Source organism: Pelecanus crispus, unplaced genomic scaffold (genome assembly GCF_030463565.1).
Source record: "Pelecanus crispus isolate bPelCri1 unplaced genomic scaffold, bPelCri1.pri SCAFFOLD_122, whole genome shotgun sequence".
In the NCBI taxonomy this organism is placed as follows: domain Eukaryota; kingdom Metazoa; phylum Chordata; class Aves; order Pelecaniformes; family Pelecanidae; genus Pelecanus; species Pelecanus crispus.
Window position 1 is genome coordinate 1 of NW_027461253.1, and position 19,364 is coordinate 19,364.

General features: G+C 54.3%; 1 protein-coding gene across 1 annotated transcript; it reads right to left on the minus strand.

Moving 5' to 3' along the window:
• Window positions 1–663: 663 nt before the first annotated feature.
• Window positions 664–10,125, minus strand: LOC142596840 (maestro heat-like repeat-containing protein family member 2B; the record flags this gene model as incomplete). The annotated part of the gene is made up of 16 exons (XM_075727316.1): window positions 9,999–10,125; window positions 9,387–9,526; window positions 7,910–8,122; window positions 7,191–7,356; window positions 6,693–6,791; window positions 5,989–6,140; window positions 5,458–5,601; window positions 4,830–4,922; window positions 4,241–4,310; window positions 4,016–4,129; window positions 3,457–3,530; window positions 3,002–3,121; window positions 1,858–1,965; window positions 1,503–1,662; window positions 1,098–1,138; window positions 664–805 (listed from the first exon to the last, which is right to left on the minus strand). Coding segments are annotated over exons 1-16 (1,963 nt in total), but the record flags the coding sequence as incomplete, so codon positions are not given.
• Window positions 10,126–19,364: the final 9,239 nt, after the last annotated feature.

Below are 19,364 nucleotides of genomic sequence, written 5' to 3' on the forward strand. Positions count from 1 at the left end.
TCACACCAAAGACAAGCCCTGTGGTCTCCTCTGCGGTCAGACCGCCCAAAAGTCCCAGGCCATCAGGCTAGAAGGCACCTACATCAAAGTCTTTGTGAGGCCAAAGACACAGGAAGGATCCCAGGGGCATCTGTCAGGGCCACTGATTCAAGCTGGGGAAGGACATACTGACCGCAGCTGATCCCCACTGCTTGACGGCAGCTCCCAGAACAACTCCGACCACTGAGACACAGCACGCACCAGCAACACGCATTTTCTCCTTAATGACCCACCGCTTTCTGCCCATTTGTAGCCCTTCTCCCAGGCTACTGCCAAGGACGGCTGCTACAAACCTGGCCTGGCCTGGGGACTTGGTCCTCCAAAGCCAAGGCCTGCACCCGCTCCAGGAGCACCAGTCCTGTCCCTCCCCCAAAGACCATCCTGGGCAGGACATGGAGGTGCCACCAAGACCTGCCATCCAAGGAGACATCAACGGCCCCACCCATTCCCTGGGCTGAATTGACACCAGGGGTCAGCTGCCCCCAGCCTCAGTGCTGGCTCCCTGGAACAGGAAAGGCAACAGAGCAAGTCCTGGGGACATGAGGACAATTCTCCTCCATCACGCTGAGAAGCTGCATTTTCCTCCCCCCACCCCCAGCCTCTCCCTCACCACCCGCACTTTACCTTCCAGGTACTGCAGCAGGAGGGGGATCTCAGTCGCCCACACTGGCCCCAAGGCTCTGTGGATCCAGCCGTGGAGAGCCTGCAGCAGCTGCAAGGCAGCGACCGTGCGTTCGCTGCTCGCGTAAGGAGCCGCTGCCACCACCTAGGCAAGGGCAGGAGAGAAGGGTCACTCCTGCTGCCAGAGCCACAGCTTCTCCCGGGAGGGAGGGAGGGAGGGAGCCTGGTGCCACTCGGCCAGCAGCAGGCAGCCGATGGCTTCACCTGGGGTGCTGCCAGCCCCAAGAGTAGAGTGGGATCCCCAATGGGCTCGGGCAGGCTCGGCATGCTGCCTCCTCCTCGGGGGCTCCCAGCACTGGCCTTAACAGCACATCCGCCCTGGGCTCTCCCACCACCCCTGGCCAGAAAAGCTCTTTCCCCAGGGCCCCACTACTCACCAGCAGTCGAGTCAACAGGGCCTGGGGAGCCGGCAGCTGGGCTGCGGGGAGGAAGAAAGGCTGGGTGAGCCGACAAGCCCCCACCGTGCTCTGCCCCGTGCACCTCCGATGCCCCACACAGGGCTGAGGGCTGCGAGCAGCTGCACTGCCACAGCGCTGGCCCGGGGGGGCTCCCCAGGGCTGCCCAGCATGAGATGAAGGCAGCTCATGGCCAGGAATGAGTCCTGGCTCACCAGCAGAGTGCTGCGAGCAGGAGAGCCAGGCCTCTGCACCGGGCAAGGTGCAGCAGCACCTGCTTCTACCCTTTGGTTTTCCTGGGCTCCTGCTCAGGGCTGGTGGGGTGCAGGGAGACACAGTCTGGCCCGGCCCCTGGCCAAACCCAGCCGCACTCACTGGGGCTCCTACCTTGCTCCTGGGAGTCCATGCCATCCAGATCTTCCTCTTCTTCCTTGCACCCTGCTCTCTCCCATCTCTCAACTAGGGCTCGGAGACAGCAGGAGAGCGGGATCAGCATGCCGCTGTACTGGGCTGGCACCACGTACTGCAGCAGCCTTGGCCACAGGAGCTGCAGAGAAGCAGCGGGCAGTTTGCCACATTGGCATTTCCACTCAGCTCAAAGACAAAAAGGGTGGTCTGCGTTTCCCTGAGCCTTGTGCACTTCAGCACACATGAGGGGAGAGGTTCAGGGCATGGGGGTGCATGAGGAAAAACATCCCGAAGGCAAGAGGAAGCCACAGCAGCAGGGCAGAGGGTGACTTACTTTGGTCATCCCTCTCAGAGAGACATCCAGCGAGCTCAGGATGTCCATGCACAGGGCTTGAAGAGCTCCATCCTCTTGGGTTTCGCAGGCAAAAAGGCCTCCTGCCACCTGTAAGACAGAGTTGGCAAAATCCCCATTACTCTCGGCTCCTGACTGAGACAGCTCAGGCACAACTCACCAGTGCTCCTGTGCCAGCCTCCTGGCAGCACTGATCTCCTGAAAGGGGAACAAGGACAGCCGGACCCAGCTCAAGGACCAGGTCCCGGACCCTGGGAAGGACTGGAAGCCTGGGAGCAGAGAGCGACGCTGCTTGTCTGCACAGTCCCCCAGGGCCTAAATGCTGCTCTCATGCCAGCAAAGCAGAGGTGAGGAACGTGCCCTTCAGCATTGTTGTAACTCGGTGCCAGCCCTGGCAGGAGCACGCTCAGCCCGACAGATGCAGAGGAGCACGCAGAAGCCCTTTCCTTTGCCCTGCTCCCAAAGCAGAGCCTCCCCAAGCCTCAGAGCAAAGTGACACACACAGATCTCCCAGCTAGAGGGAAGCTTCAGCCAGAGGGAAGATCCTCAGCAAGTCAGTGGGAGGCTCAGCCATCCCCAGCTTTCATCTCCTGGGCACCCAGCTGGAAATGCTCATGGAAGGGATGGCCAAATGGCCTGTCCCCTTGCCAGAAGGGATGCAGGCCCCCAGACTGCTATTGGATGGGCAGGGTGTGTTTTGGAGGGCTAGGGCACAAGAACACCACAGAAATCTCCTCTAGCCAGGCCCACCTGTCTGCACTGGCTGTGTTTTGCTGATTGTCCATGAGCATTTAAGGATGAAGGATGTCCTGTCCCTACCAGCCCCTCCCTTTGCAAGGTGGCTTTGCAGAAGGCGCCTGTGGGCACAGCTCAGCCCATGGGGTGTGCAGGCAGCCCCACAGTCCTGGGTGGCATGCCCGGGTGCAAACCCACATCATCCACTGACATCTCCACCAACATCAGCACAGACGCCCACAAGGAACAGCCATTGGGAGGCCACTCCGATGGCAGTGCCAACCCTGATGGCCCTGCAGCGTTGAGCTCTCCATGGCCAAAGATGCTTGCAGGAGCTCTCAGCGCAGTCAAGGCACCGGTCAAAGCTCTGAGTGTCCTGCTCTGCCCTTACCAGTCTGCCCGAGGTCCGTCTGAACTCGATGAAGATGTGCCCCACCACATCCCATGCCCAGCGGCTCTCTGAGCCGGAGCTGAGCAGCTCCCTGATGAACTCCAGAACTGCCCTTCGCACCTGCCAGGAGAGAGTGAGGTTACGATCCTCCTGTTCAAAATCCAAAAGGAAGATGCCTTTGCTTGGGGGCAGCCTTTGTGGCTCAGGGAGAGATGATGAGTGCACGGCAGCAGCTTTCACTCCTGGCACCAGGGCTGGGCTTTAGCACCAGGCTGGATGGGCATTTGCCCCACAGAGCACAGCAACCTGCCTGCTCCACTCTGCCAGCTCTCCCCGGGGAGGAGCCATCACCCACCACCTGGGCGACGTGCTGGCGCTTTCCCAGGCACTCCAGCTCTGCCCCGAGGGTTTCTCTGCCTCCCCTGGTGGCACTGTCCCTTCCCAAACCAGCTCACCTGGGCACTGGGGTTGTTGCACACGGATCGCACGGCCTCCACCACCTGGGGCAGCTTCTCTCTTGTCGCAGGTGCTGGAAGACATACAGAGAGGTGTGCGTTGAGGCACAGCCTAGATGGCAGAAGGGATCCCTTGAAGATACCAAGTTTTTCGCACACCAACGGGACAGAAAAGTGGGGTCTGACTGACTTCACAGGAGGCAGTGGCATAGCCAGAGCAACTCTGTTTCTACAGGCACAGCTATTTTATAGGGACTGAAAGCTATGGTAATATGGTAACACAGAAGACAAGACAAATGGCGTGGATACAAGCAGCTCCTGTGCACACCAGCCCACCCGCCAGCCTGCCCGTGTTACTGAGCTTGGAGCATCGTCCCTGGTGTGCCGCCATTTCTAACTGCTGGGGGAGTGCTTGAGCCTTGTTGCAGGGTGCCAGCTCTGCTGGGGGACCTGCTCTTTGTAGCTCCTTTTGGGTGCAGGTGCACCACTTTCAGCCCATTCCTGCTCTCAGCCCAGCAGCCCCAACCCCTGCCTTGTGTCCCTGGTCCGTGGCACTGACCATCAGAGTGGGCCAGGGCTCCCAGCAGGCCCAGGGCTGCCACGCAACTGGCTTCGCTCCCACCGCTCAGCTGGGAGTGTAGAAACACAACCGTCTCCTCAGGGCAGCTTTGCGCTGTGGGGAAGAAATCACATTCTGCGTTAGCAGGCAGCTGCCCCTGACCGCCAAGGACAGGGAGAGAGCTGCCATGGCACGGCGGGGCATCGCCCAGCCTCCTCTCCTTACCCTGCAGCATGATGCAGCGGGATAGCACTGCCTTATGGGCTGGGCCAGGCTCCTTGGTCACATCAGAGAGCTGTGGGAACAAGGTCCATTTTAGAGAAAGTCACATCAGTGTTGACAGGGACTGAAAAGAAACAGTGCTCTCTGCTCGCCTCTCCCAGGGCACTCTGGGCACAGGATCCACAGCCAAAACCCAGCCCACACCACAGTGGCCCCGGGCACACACAGAGGTTTGCAGCAGCCCAGGCTGCCCAGGAGCTGAGACTGAGCAGCGTTAAAAGGCTGCCCTTAGGGTGCCAACGCTCCAGAGTCCGCCTGCAACTTGGCCAAGAGGGAAATTGCTGTGGGAACCGGGCTGCCCCTCAGGCCCATTCCAAACAGCCAGGATCAGGCCTCCTGCAGCCTTAAGGTGGCACCTAGGTGACAAATCCTGGCATCCTCCTGGCCTGCAGGAAAGTCCTGGCGGAGGGACACCCTGCCAGGTTCTGCCCTGTCCTGCCCTGCCCTGCCCTGCCAGCCAGCAGGTCTTTCCCCTCCATGGCAATCAGGTGTGCAGGCCCCAGGCTGGCGGCAGGGCGCAGGCTCCCCTTACCTGGCGGTGCACAGCGGTGCTGATGGCAAGAGCTGTGCCCTGTGGGATGGGCGTCTGAACTCCCTCCAGTATCTCCAGGACATAGCTGAGGCTCTACAAGAGAACAGGGGAGGAAGAGGAGGCTAAAGGCACCTGGGAAAGGAGAAACCCAGCACATCTGGGATAAGGGGAGTCCCTAGCACCAGCTCCCAGGGAAAGCCCCAAACCCTCCTAAATGGGGCTTCTTGCTTGCAGCATCAGGAGGGTCTCTTTCCTCTGAACAGAGCCCAGTGTTGACAATTCAGTTTCCCGGCACTTCCCACTCATCAGACCTTGCCCTTCACTGGACAGGATTGGACATGGCCCTGGGCGTTAGGGCAAAGCTCTTTCCGCACACAGAGCCCCAGGGAGGTGGCAATGCCTCATTTCCTGAGAAGATGAGCCGCAGGGACTCTTGCCTCTCTCGTGCCCCCCTGGGTTTCTCTTTTCTTGTCCAAAGAGCCCAGGAAGCCTCAGGCTTCCTCTGATCTCCTTGTTCCTTCTCTAAGGGCGTCCCAGCTCCTCCTGGCACCCCACAGCTCCCCAGCACCTCGTGGCACTCTCATAGATGCCCCCCAGGAGCCACGCTGAGCCTTGCGCAAGACCTCACCTTGGTGACCCGGGAGGTGTCTCGGACCTCCTGGTATTGGTGCAGGAGCCAGAGGAGCTGCTCACAGGCATGCTCTCGGTTCTGCTCCTCATGCAGAAGGACCCCCATCATGGCAGCCACTGCCCCGAGGACAGCCTGCTTGTCCTGAAGAGAGAAGGGAGAGGCTCTGCTTAGAGGGCTGAAGGTCTGCCTAGTGCTCAGCATCCCCTGGACACCAGTCTGTCCTTCCCACTGGGAGGGGTTTCCTTTCCTTTCTGCCCTGCTGGAGAAGGGCTCACTCCAGAGAGGAAAGAGCACTTCCCCATGCTGATACCCCACCCTTCCTGCAGAAAGGCCCCAGGACTTGGCTGCTTCCTGCCAGGGAGCCCCTAGTCTCAGGCACGGTGCCAACAGGCTCCTGGCTTGGGGTGCCTTGTCACTCAGACCACTCCCTCCCCTCGCCCCTCTGCTCGCACCCAACTGAGCACAGACAGACCCACCAACGTGGATGTCTCTGCTGTGGACCCAGGCGTGGAAAGCAGCACTTCTCACCTCTTCATCCTTGCAGTCCAGCCGATTTACCACCACATAGCGGAACACCGGGTAAATGGCTTCACAGAAGTGTGCTACCCCCTTGAGAGGGAACGGGCATTGCTCCCGGTTGCCAAAGTATGTATTGACTGCTTTTGACCATTGCTCAAGAACTGCACCAGGAGAAAGGAAAAGGGAGCATGTGAGAGTCTGCAGCAGGGACGGTCCCTTGCATCCACGCCCAAGCCTGCTTTAAGGACAGTCCCAGGCTCCAGCAGGGCTCAGCCCAGGACCAGATCTGGATCTGAGGGCAATCTGTGCTCTTGAGGCATCTGGATTCAAACACCCCATTGTTTCGCTCCTCCTCGCTCTTGCACCTTCTCCTCCTCAAATGGCCTGTTCCCCTCCAGCATTTCTCACTGCAGCCCCTTCCCTTCCCCACACACATGCCCTTTCAGAGCACGGATTTTAATCCCAGAGGAAAGCAGGGGAACAGAAGCCATGGAAAAGGACCTAGGAGTTCCTCTGTGCAGCGCCACCATGTCCTGCCCTCAGGAACCTCCTGGGCTTCCCCTCTCCTTCTGCATACTCACAGGAGTTTGGGAATACCAAGGCTTGACCTCGCTGCAGGCTGCACCCACCATGTTCCCTCTGAGATCCCATGAAGGCATTGAAGGCCACCCCAGCCCTGCCCCAGGGGCCCCGGCCAAGGAGCTGACACTCACCACTGCAGACAACGTGCAAGATCTGGCCACTCCCCACCTGGCTCAGCACAGTGCGCAGGGCGAGCAGCGTCATCCCCATGAAGGGGATGCACCGCAGGGCTGCAGAGAAGGCAGGGACAGAGGGACCAAGGTCAGTGATAGACATGGGAGACTGGGGTCGATCTCTGGCAAGGCTGGGGCTGCTGGGCCATGCAGGGCATGCCAGAGGGCATGGGGAGGGCTGCCTTCCCCAAGGGGAACACAGGAAAGCCCTTTGGGGAAATGGGGAGGAGAGTGGGGGACAGACACCCCACGGGTTTGTTTCCAACAGGTGCCCACCCTTCAGGAACTGGGATTGGGCTGGTAAGGCAGAGCTGCCAGCTGGCCCTGGCTTGGAGCAAGGAGGCACAGCAACTCCATAGCCCCCCAGTTCAACACAGAGTGTTTAGGGAGGGGGAGGATCCCTTCTCGCTATTATCACAGACCCCTACCCAAACCAGGAGGCCGAGGGTGCCGTACCATAGCTGCGGGCCATTTTGCCCAAGGTGAGGAGCACAGTCTCATCAGGGACCTTCCCCATGGCCTTCAGGTGGCTCTGGAGCTCAGACATGACAAAGTGGAAGTGGGAGCGGGCCAGAGCCACCAGGACATCGCTAGCGGCCGTCTTCACATCACCTGTCACACCCTGCAAAAGCATCACAGGCTAAACACTCCCAAGAAAAAGGCTGAGGCATTCAGACAGGCTGAATGACCCCATGTCCTCTGTGAAACCCCTTGGGGCAGCTGTGCTCAGGGCCAGGCAGCTGCTGCCTCTTGCTCCCTAGGGTAGGCGAGTAGCTCCCTTGCAAGACAAGGGAGGCATTTCCCCGGCACAGCCCCGTGCCACTGGCTCCTCTCCATGGAGATGCCAGGAACAAATTGTTGCAGACTTGAAACCCCCCTGGGACCTCTCTGTGGGGCTGGTGGGTTCCCATGGCTCTTCCTCAAGGCAGGAGGAATAACCTTGAGCTTGAACCCAGCTCTCTCTCAGTTAGAAACAGCCCCAAGTCCGCGTGTCTGCACAGCTCTCTGCATCCCCTCGCCAAATTCCCTGTAATGACGAGTCCCCAGAATCTCTTCCCTTAGGACCTCCGCTGGGTCTGAATAACCACGGAACATCTCTGCGCCACTCTGTATTTCCCCCCAAACCAGGGGCAGAGGCAGGCTGCTTTGGTGGCCTTGAAAGAGGACAAGCTCACCTGGGCTGCTCGCATGTCACTGGATGCCTCTGCTATTAGGCGGTTCACGACACCGCTTGTCAAACAGCCATCATCTCCCTGCAAGATCCTCTCCAGCTCCTGGTATGTCTCCACTCGGTCACCCTGGGGACAGACCACAAAGGGGAGTGATGGGACTTGCTTTGCCCTCTTTTCCAGGGAGCCACGAGAGAGACCTGCTGCCCCCCAAATCGTCTGTGTGACATGGGCACGAGGTACGAGCTGCAGGCATCAGTCAGGACAGCCATGGGCAACACTAAGATCTTCCGCAGCGCCTCTGATGCTAGCAGAGAGCCAGATAGGGAGATCAACTCCACCAGGGTAAATGGCCGTGCAGGAGCCAAGGAAGTCACTCCTGAGGATGCGGGATGGTGGAGGTCAGAGGGAAAGTGCCAGGCGAGGAAGGGTGTGACTGTTCACTCAACTCCTGCCTAGGTTTTGGCTAACCCAGCTCATGCTAAGGCCTCATGTATACTGGGAGCAGCACCATTAGGTCAAAGCAAGAGCACCATATAGGCAGGGCAGGCGGCCAGAAAGAGCTAAAGGGCCATGATGCAGCCATTATCACCTGCAGATTGCTGTCTGCGGCAGGCATTGTCTTTTGTCTAGCAGTTTCCTCAGAGTCCACTACTTTATGGAAATGGCATAGACCAAACCTCCAAGCTGGAGGGTATAAAACATCAGCTTACTCAAAAAGCTTTTGAAGCGGATCCAACAGCAGCTGAGCGGCTGAAGCTTTCATGCTTCCTGGTGTGATAGAGGGGATCCCTGCACTGTGACGGAGGAGGGATGAGCCCTCTCACCGTCGGCTAGGTAACTAATTCTTTTTTTTTGCTCATAGGTGCACTACATTAACAGTTATGGGTTGTAAGTTTTGAAACTTATGACTTGACCGGTTAAGAAGTGAATTCATGTGATAGACTAGTCTGGGCAAAAGGGGATTGAGCACCCCTGTTCATCGAGTTCATGTAGTGTATTTCTTAATGAGCTCATAAAATAAAATTTAGATCAGGGAGTATGTTGTCCTGTAAATTTGAGAGCTCCAAAGAGACTGTGACAAAGGGGAAGGCTTGGGAACGAGACCATGGCCCGAGGAGGGGAAGCCACGAGCACTCTGCACCTTGGGGCACAGCATTGCTCCTCACACTGGCAGGAGCACTGGTTCTGGGACAGTTCCCAAACCAAAGCTAAGGAGGGGCCTTGGACACTTGGACAAAGGTGCCGGAGAGATGCTGAGATTTATGCCAGAGGCTTTGCCTTGCCCAGGAGTGTGCTGCGAGCTCCTGGGGAAAGGAGTGGGGAACAGTGGCCTTAGTCCAGCTTGAGCAGAGGGTTAGCGCCTGGGGACAAAGAGCCTGCAGGAGTGCAGAGGTGCCGTCAGGTGAAATCCCCCTCTGCCCTGGCTCCCTGGGGAAGCCAGGGGCAAGGAGGGGAGCCCTCAACCCCCGCCCCGCCTTACCTCATGGTCTTGCAGCTGCTTTAGCAGAGAAGTCCCAACGGCCGCAAAGGTAGTGACGGCCGCAGGGACAGTCCCTGTTGCCCTGCCTCCATCCTCAGAATGCACAGGTCTGGCCTGGGAACATATGCATGGGCACAGAGCTGGAAGAAAAGAAAGAAAAGTATTGCTGGCTGCAGGGCTTCACACCAAGGAGGGGTAAGGAGGCAGGAGGGCAGTCAGTGGGATGATGGGAGAGAGTCTTCCCCGCACTGCAGCACTGGGAAGACCACCTTGGGGGACTGGGCCCATTCTGGGCTCCCCAGTGACAGAACAGCAGCAATGTGCTGGAGCAAGTTCAGTGAGGGGGCCCCAAGCTGGAGAGGGGATGGACATGGGGCTCTGTGAGGAGAGGCCAGGAGGGCTGGGCAGCCCCAACAAGAGACAGCTAGGCCAGGTTGTCTCTGAGCAGTCCCCAGCTGCCCCATGGAGGGCAGGGAGAGGATGGAGCCAGAGCCCTCTCAGAGGTGCCTGGCAGCAAGATGAGAGGTGATGGGGATGCAGCCCCTAGCACCTGGCTGGGACAGACACTGCCTCCAGTAGGCGTCAGCCCCTAACCTCCCACCAGCCCCTCACCTCTCAGCACTCTCATCCTCCTCATGGCAGCAGGATCTCCCAGATCAGTGCACTGCTCTCTCTGGGCAAAAGCCATGAGAAACTGGGGCAGCACCAGCCCCAGGAGGAAGATATAGAGCCTGGCCATTGTGACCCCCCTGTGGGGTGTGGCACCTCACAGAGGGCTGCTGTGACACAAGGTCACAGGGACACATGCTGGGGACACACCATGGGGCAGGGACCACACACGGCAGCATCCTGGGGACCCCCACAGGCCCAGAAATGCAGGATTTCCCCATTCTCCATCACTTGAATTCACTCATGGTCCTCAAATAGCTTTAGCAAAGACTTTCTGCAGACAGCCCTTCCCAGCTCTGTCCTTGATCCATGTCCCCCTCCAGGAAGCCATCCCTGGAAACATTCAAGGTCAGGTTTGACAGGGCTCTGAGTAACCTGATCTAGTTGAAGACGTTCCTGCTCATTGCAGGGGGATTAGACTAGATGAGCTTTAAAGGTCCCTTCCAACACAAACTATTCTATGATTCTATGACCTGAGGCAATGTGGTCTCAAGGGGACTGTGGTGGTGCACACACACCACCCCCCCACGCCTTATTCCTCTTTCTCTTCAACCGCTTTATGATCTCAGGAATTCCAGGCCACTATTTTTGTGTAGCGAGTTAGTCAGTTAAGCGCCCCTTAATTGTACCAGAAACTCCTACATGGCTGAAGCAGAGAGCAGCCCTGTCCTTATCAAAATCTTTGTATTATCGCTAACAGGGGAAGTGAGAACAGCTACCCCTGACAGACTTGAAACAGAGTGGTATCATCGTTACTGGAATTCCAGCAACTACTGATCTGAATTGTGGCTCAGATGGAAATTTACTGGTGATTAAAGTCAATCATCTCACAATCCTATAAACAGCAGTCCTAAGTGAGGCCCTTTGAGCTCTCCTGCACTGCCATGGGCTGCACCAGCATCTCCCTCCAAGTGCAATGCCTCTCAGAGCTAGCAAAATCTTAAAGTTTGCTAAAACCAGAAATCCATTGCTGAAGACCGACAGCGGAGCCTGGGCTGAAACCCTTCACTCCTCGAGGCTCAACCCTCACCCGTTGAGAAATGCCAAGACATTAGACGCGAGTATTTCATTGACCTTGAGGGGAATTTTTAACAGGTATACCATTTTTACATATGTATTCATGTTTGTGTGTATGCATGTGTGAATCAGTTTAAGCAGTCTGTAGATGTACGATTTAGTTTCCAAGTGAGTCTTATACTGCTGCCTTATCCTTATTCCTATAAACCGTTGACCAAGTCTGAGACTAAGAGTGGACCCAGCCGCACCTCGACTCCTCTCTGAGAAGGAGTTTAGAAAGCAAAGGGGTCTATTCTGAACCTCGTGACTCAGCGGGAGGGTCCTCCTTATCCCCTGCATACACAATCATGAATCACTTTATGAATCATTCCAACTCAGTGTAACTTAATTTTCCTTTATGCACTTCCACGTAGTAATAGAGTGAACCTTGCCATCTTCGAATCTTTAACTAAGTCACTGTTTTGACCAGTTTTCTCTAATCACTTTGTTAATCACTGATGACTGAGTGCTATTAAAATATTACAATCAAATCCTGCGATTTGCTACCAGTAAATTCTAAACTGCTACTAAATCAAGCTGTGTAAAGTCACTCATTCACAATAAATTGACATAATCAGCAGGATTCATAAACCTGCATTCGTGACAGGGACTGACCTGGCCTTTGCCCTCTGCATTTTTGTGCCCTGTTTTTCTCCAAAGAGGAGGATCCCGCCTGTGTCCGTGTGTGCCCTCCCCTATGTCTCCTCCAAGAACGTTTGCTCCCACTCTCCAGCCAGGACCAAACTAGGCAGAAACTTGAGACCTCCAACCCATCAGACCCAACTGTGTCACAAAAAGACAAAGGAGACTTGTATTCAAATGGAATATCTGTTTGCTGGACTGTGGATGAGCATGGGACAGCTGACCTTCCTAGAAGGTTTCTCAGCTCAAATCCAGACGAAAGGATGACCAGAACTGCCATCTCTACTAGAGTAGGAGATGCACACATATCCAAGCCCTTCATGCTACTGGGCTGGCATAGGATTGCATGTGGGTTCAGAAAGAAATTACCCTACAGTCCTTAGGTCTCTTTGAAAGGGTCGATATGTGCACATCTGTTGGTTTTTTGGGTGTGGGGCTGGGGGGGGGGGGGGGGGGGGCTGTGGTGCTGTTACCTCTTAAGTCAGGACACAGGCAATTTGAGACATCTTGCTGTTATTTGACTGTAGTTTTCCATGCTGGGTTGTCGGCCTCTGCCTAAAGAATAAGGGAGTGGAATAGGGAATAAGGGAGAGGAAGAGGAAGAGGAGGAAAAAGAAAGAGGAACAGGAAGATGACTAGGAAAATGCGGAAAAAGAGAAACAGGAGAAGAAGAATGCACAGGAATAGAAGGAGGAAGAGGATAAGGAAGAGGAGGAGAAGGTGGATGAGGAGGAGAAAGAATAAAAAGAGGAGGAGGAACAAGAGGAGGAACAAAAGGAGAAAAGAGGAAGAAGATGAAGAGGAGGAAGAGAATGAAGAGGAAGAGGAGAAGGAGGAGGAGAATTAAAAGGAGAAAGATGGCAGAAAAACAAGGACGATGAAAAGGAGGAGCAGGAGGAAAAGGAGGAGCAGATGGAAAAGGAAGACAAAGCAAAGGAGGATGAACATGAATATGAAGGAGGAATAGGAGCAACAGGAGGAGGAGGAGGAGAGGAAAAGGAAGAAGAGGAGGAAGAACAGAAGAACAAGAGGACAATGATCATGAAGGCCAGAGGGAGGAACAGGAGGAGGAACAGCAGGAGGATGAGGAGGAACAGAAGGAGGACAAGGAGGAACAGGAGCACAAGAGACAGGAACAAGAACAGGAACAGGAAAAGGAGGAGAAGGCAGAGTAGGTAGGTAGATGTGGAGTAATTGCTGGAGGTGGCTTAGACATTAGACTTAGATTTACAATTTCAAGAAAAACACAGCATTGAAGAAGCTGTCCAGATGAAATGCAGGTGGATGCAAGGAATCTATCCCATCAGGGAGTTCCCTAAGCCTGCAACCTTGGATGTCGGCAACATGAGGGGAGCCTGGTGCACTGGCTCTAAAGGGAGTTGCCCAGAGGGAGGAGTGGTGTGGAGACACCACGGCCAAGCTCTGTGATAAGGGACTCAGAAGAGGACCATGGCACCGATGAGCTGCATAATCGATACCCTGAGCCAACAAGCTGTCATGATTTTGACAAAATACTGTCCTTTTGGTAAACTTTGCTCATTATAATGTCATTATAATACCAAAACACACCTCCATCCCAAAACCTACCCGCCTCTAAGGTGAGACCACTCCTCACTGAGCCTGCACTCTGAATTTTTTGAGCCTGTACCTTTAAAACGAAGCAAGAAAGTTTTACACCAATCATAACAAAAGTATGTATGACTAGAGTCCCTCGAGCTCCACCTGAAAGATAAAAGTACTATAAATTGGCCTAAGAGAGAGGGGATGTTAGGGAAGATACCATCGTGTACTACTCTGACCTCTGGGATCAGTAGACGGGCTGAGCCTCTCTTCCCCCCCATCGGGACGCCTTTGGGTAAGAATCTAACACTTGGTTATACCAAGTGCACACACACACACACCCCCCATCATCGCGCGAAACTTAGAAACCTCTATAGAGTCGCTTTAGGTCTTTTGATGCATCTGTGTTATTCCAAAGCTTTGGTATTTGCATGTGCCTTGCAGTCAGTGAATTTATCACCGGTAATCCAAAGAACCTGTGTGTCTGTTGCTTTAATAAATTGCTTTGATTTATTAGTCTAGTGTGATAGTGGTCATTGAACGCGACCAGACGCTTTAAGTGTGGCCGTGATAGTTCATGCAGCACGACTAGACGAAAGGTGCCTACGTTATTTGTGAATCCGTAATCGTGATAGTTCAGTGTACTGAACACGACCGGTCTTATAACGATAAATTGGGTACCTTCCAAAGCCTCTCTTGACACAACAGTAGAGAGGAGGAGGAAGAAGAGGAGGAAGAAAAGGAGGAACAAGAGAAGGACAAAAAAGAACAGGACTTGCCTACTGGAGGCAGTAGTCAAGGGCCCAGGTGGTGTTCCTCCAGTCCTGCCAGCGAAGAGGCAAGGGTGTGAGGAGAAGGGCACTACTAGGACAAGTCAGTAATTGGCCATGGAACTGGTGTTGGTAACAGGGCTTAGGTTCTGTGACCATGGGACCCTGTTTGCTGGTCAGCCTCTGCTGGGGAGAGAGGATCCACCTCACGAAGTAGGGCAAAGCTGTTTTCGCCAGCAGGATGTCTGACCCCATAAGGAGGGCTTTAAACTGAGAAGGACGGGGAGGGAGAAAGCAACCTGCAGTCCTGTGAGGGAGTGACAGACAGGATCGCTGAGCAAAGAGCAGGGGGTGATGTGACAGGAAGGGATCAGCACATCAACAAAAGAGGCTAAAGTAGGGTCACCTCCAGCACCTGCACATAAAACAAGGAAGTGCCTACAAGACACCACTATGGAGAAAGCCCCCAAACCCTCTCTGAGAACCGAGCATGCAGACAAGCCTCTCTAAAATGCCTGTACAAGTGCACGCAGCATGAGGGATAAACATGAAGAGTTAGACATCTCTGTGCAGCTGCAGGGCTATGGTCTTGCTGGGATCACAGAGACGTGGTGGGATGGCTCCCATGACTGGAGTGTCACAATGGAGGGATGCAGGCTTTTTAGGAAGGAGAGGTTGGGAAGACGAGGAGGGGGAGTTGGCCTGTATGTGAGAGAGCATCTGGAGTGCATGGAGGTCTGCCTGGGGATGGATGAGGAGCCAATCGAGACCTTATGGGTAAAGATTAAAAAGAGGACAGATAAAGGTGACAGGTATAGTGGGTGTCTGACCCAATGTTGTGGTTTAGGGATTCTATTCCCTTATTTACACATTGAATATACAATCTCCACACCTTTCTAATACATAATCATTAACCTGTCTTCGTGTGCTCATCTTCATTGGTTACCAGTTTACTCGCATAGTCTTTAAAGCTATAGTGTCTTTTTAATTCACTGCGCTTGTGCAGGAGGAGTCAGGGGGGTACTTGCTTCAGTCCCTAATTGGGTCGGTGGTCACGATCTCCCCCTGCCCGAATTACCTCTTACCCAGTTTTTTCTATTATGTGCATGCCCCTTTTGTTCTGCCATCCCCTTATCTTTGAAGGTCAGCAACCATCCGCTTAGCCATCCTCCCTTCCTTTTTACATTTTATCAATGTAGCAAAATATGCATTACTTCACTGCTACTCAAGGACTATATTTCATTAGTATAACAAGATCTACTACTTAAAGGCATAGGATCGTATTTCATTAGTATAACAAAATCTGCTACCAAAATCTACTACTTAAAGGCAACACTATGACATGACAAAAAGCTGCAGAAGCCATCTGCATGCTTCTGCCCTGATAGCTGCAGAGACACCCTTGACACCCAGCAAGGCAAAGGGCTCCGGAGCGGAGGATCGCGATGGGGTACCCTTCCTAAAGTGGCAAATCGGTGGCAAAAGTGCAGGGCAAAAGTGCAGGGAGGGAGGGTACCCCAGCCCCCCCACCCCAAGCGGGAAAGAGTGAGCTCCTGACAAGAGGCAGCTCTGACTCAGCATGGGCAGGGACAAGAGCGATGGTGGCCTAACCCCCTCACGTACAAAAGCAGCCCTCAGGGAGCACGAGGAACCAGGAGCACAGTGAACAGGACAGGCAAACAGGGTGTGGCACGGCAGTTTGTGTGGCACTTTGCACAGGCGGGGCATGCGGGCAGGGCACAGTCCCCTCCTGGCTCTAAAGGGAAACTCAACTAGTGGTCATCGCCCTCTCAGGAGAGGACCTAGCAGCTATGGTTTCCACTCACCCAAAAGCCATCGCCACAAGGAATGCGGCGACCTAGACGGAGCTCCTGCACAAACATACAGCCGTCCAGGTCTCTGGCTTCAGGGAGTGCCTGAGCCTGTCACTCATACCAGAGGGCAGCACAGACAACAGCTGATTTCAGTGTGACCAAGTGAATGATCTGCTCAGCCTGGTGGCAGAGCTGAAAGAGAGTGGAAAGGCTGAGGAGTATCAGGGAGTGTGAGAGGGAGATAGATTGGTGGAGCCACACCCTACCATCCCTGGTGCCAAGGCAGCAGACGGAGGCTCCACAAGGAGCAGAGGCTCCCCTACCCTCTTGCCAGGAAGCAGAAGGAGGGGACCTCAGAGACAGGGGGGGAATGGAAACAGGTCCCTGCTCGGGACAGCAGGCGAATCCCCTCCCGGCCTCCCTTACCTTCCCAGTTGCCCTTACACAACAAATGTGGGGCTCTGGTACTTTGAGGGCCAGGCAAATGAGGATGTAGGTGACGGTCCATCCAGGGGGTTGCCTAGGGCAAGTGAGTCAGCCCCACGCATTATGACTGCTTCTGTTAAGAAAAAAAGGAGGGTAACTGTCATAGGCGATTCCCTCCTGTGGGGAACAGGGGGCCCAATATTCCGACCAGACCCATCCCCCAGGAAAGTCTGCTGCCTCCCTGGGGCCCACGTTAGAGACGTTACTAAGAAACTCCCCGATCGGGTACAGCCCTCTGATTCTTACCTGCTGTTCGTTATGCAGGTTGGCAGTGATGAGGTTGCAGAGAGAAGTCCAAAAGCGATCAAAAGGGACTTCAGGGCACTGGGACAATTGGTTGAAGGATCGGGAGGGAGCACAGGTAGTGTTTTCCTCAATCCTGTCAGCGGCAGGGAAGAATACTGAAAGGAATAGGAAAGCTCAGCTGATTAACAGGTGGCTCAGAGGCTGGTACCATCGGTGGAATTTTGTTTTTTTCGATCATGGGGAGGTTTACACAGCACCAGGCCTGCTGGAGGCAGATGGAGTTCAGCTATCTCCAACAGGGAAAAGGATCCTCGCTCATGAGTTGGCAGGGCTCATCGAGAGGTCTTTAAACTAGGTTCGAAGGGGGAAGGGGATATAAGGAGGCTCGCTAGAGAGGAGCCCAAGGGTGGCATGGCAACATTGGGGGTGAAATCAATAGCCCATCTCAAGTGCATCTACACCAATGCATGCAGCATGGGCAACAAGCAGGAGGAGCTGGAAGCCCTTGTGCAGCAGGATGGCTATGACATAGTCGCCATCACAGAAACGTGGTGGGACGACTCTCATGACTGGAGTGCTGCACTGGATGGCTATAAGCTCTTCAGAAGAGATAGAGGCAAGGAAGGAGAGGCAGTGGGGTGGCTCTGTATGTTAGGGAGTGTTTCAATTGTATAGAGCTTAACAATTGTGATGATAAGGTTGAGTGCTTATGGGTAAGGATGCCCTCATCCTTGGGGAAGGCCAACAAGGCAGACGTCGTGCTGGGAGTCTGTTATAGACTACCCAACCAGGGTGTAGAGATAGATGAAGCATTCTATAAGCAGATGGCAGAAGTCTCACAATCGCTAGCCCTTGTTCTTGTGGGGGACTTCAACTTGCCAGACATCTGCTGGAAATACAACACAGCAAACAGTCTTGGAGGTTCCTGGAGTGCGTGGAAGATAACTTCCTGACATAGCTGGTAAGTGAGCCTACCAGGGGTGGTGCCTCGCTTGACCTGCTGTTTACAAACAGAGAAGGACTCATGGGAGATGTCGCGGTTGGAGGCCATCTTGGGCTTAGTGACCATAATATGATATGATAGAGTTTTTGATTCTTGGCAAAGCAAGGAGGAGGCCAGCAAAACCACTACCATGGACTTCCAGAGGGCAGACTTTGGCCTGTTCGGGACGCTGGTTGGGAAAGTCCCTTGGGAGGCAGTCCTGAAGGGCAAAGGGGTCCAGGAAGGCTGGGGGTTCTTCAACAAGGAAGTCTTAAAGGTGCAGGAGCAGGCTGTCCCCATGTGCCGTAAGACGAACCATCAGGGAACATGACCAGCCTGGCTGAACAGGGAGCTTTTGCTGGGACTCAGGGAAAAAAGGAGAGTTTACCACCTTTGGAAGAAGGGGCAGGGAACTCAAGAAGAATACAGGGATCTCGTTAGGTCATGCAGAGAGGAAATTAGAAACGCAAAAGCCCAGCTAGAACTCAATCTGGCCACTGTTGTAAGAGATAATAAAAAATGTTTCTACAAATACATTAACAACAAAAAGCGAGCCAAGGAGAATCTCCATCCTTTATTGGATGCAGGGGGGAGCATTGCCACCAAGTATGAGGAAAAGGCTGAGGTACTTCATGCCTTCTTTGCCTCTGTCTTTAATAGCCAGACCAGTTATCCCCAGGGCATTCAGCCCCCTGAGCTGGAAGACAGGGATGGAGAGCAGAATGAAGCCCCCATAATCCAGGAGGAAGCAGTTAACGACCTGCTACACCACCTGGATGCTCACAGGTCTATGGGGCTGGATGGGATTCACCCGAGAGTACTGAGGGAGCTGGCAGAGGAGCTTACCAAGCCACTCTCCATCATCTATCAGCAGTCCTGGTTAACAGGGAAAGGTCCCTGATGACTGGAGGCTTGCCAATGTGACGCCCATCTACAAGAAGGGCCAGAAGGAGGACCCGGGAAACTACAGGCCTGTCAGCCTGACCTCAGTGCCAGGAAAGATTATGGAGCATTTCATATTGAGTGAGCTCAACAGCCATGTGCAGGTCAACCAGGGGATCGGGCCCAGCCAGCATGGGTTTATGAAAGGCAGGTCGTGCTTGACCAACCTGATCTCCTTCTATGACCTGTTGACCTGCCTAGTGGATGAGGGAAAGGCTGTGGATGTCATTTACCTGGACTTTAGCAAAGCCTTCGACACAGTCTCCCATAGTATTCTCCTTGGGAAGCTGGCAGCTCATGACTTCGACGGGCATAGTCTTCGCTGGGTTAAAAACTGGTTGGGTGGCCGAGCCCAGAGAGTAGTGGTGAATGGAGCTAAGTCCAGTTGGCAGCCGGTCACGAGCGGTGTTCCCCAGGGCTCTGTTTTGGGGCCAGCCTTGTTTAATATCTTTATCAATGATCTGGATATCTTTTAATATATAATATTTAATATTTATTTTTATATATTTATATTTATATATTTATATTTATAATATTATATCTTTTAATATTTATTATGTAGTATTTTATTTAATATCTTTATCAATGATCTGCAGCACTCAGGGCATGTCAGCATCCCCAGCAGAGCCGTCCCATGCTCTTTCAACTCGCTTGGTTGCTGCCATTCCAGAGACCGACATGGCTGCCTGCCAGCCCCGTGCCCCAGGACTACAGCTCCCGGCGTGCCCTGGGAACCAACATGGCCTCCCAGTAGCCCCGTGCCCCAGGACTACAGCTCCCGGCGTGCCCTGGGAACCAACATGGCCGCTCA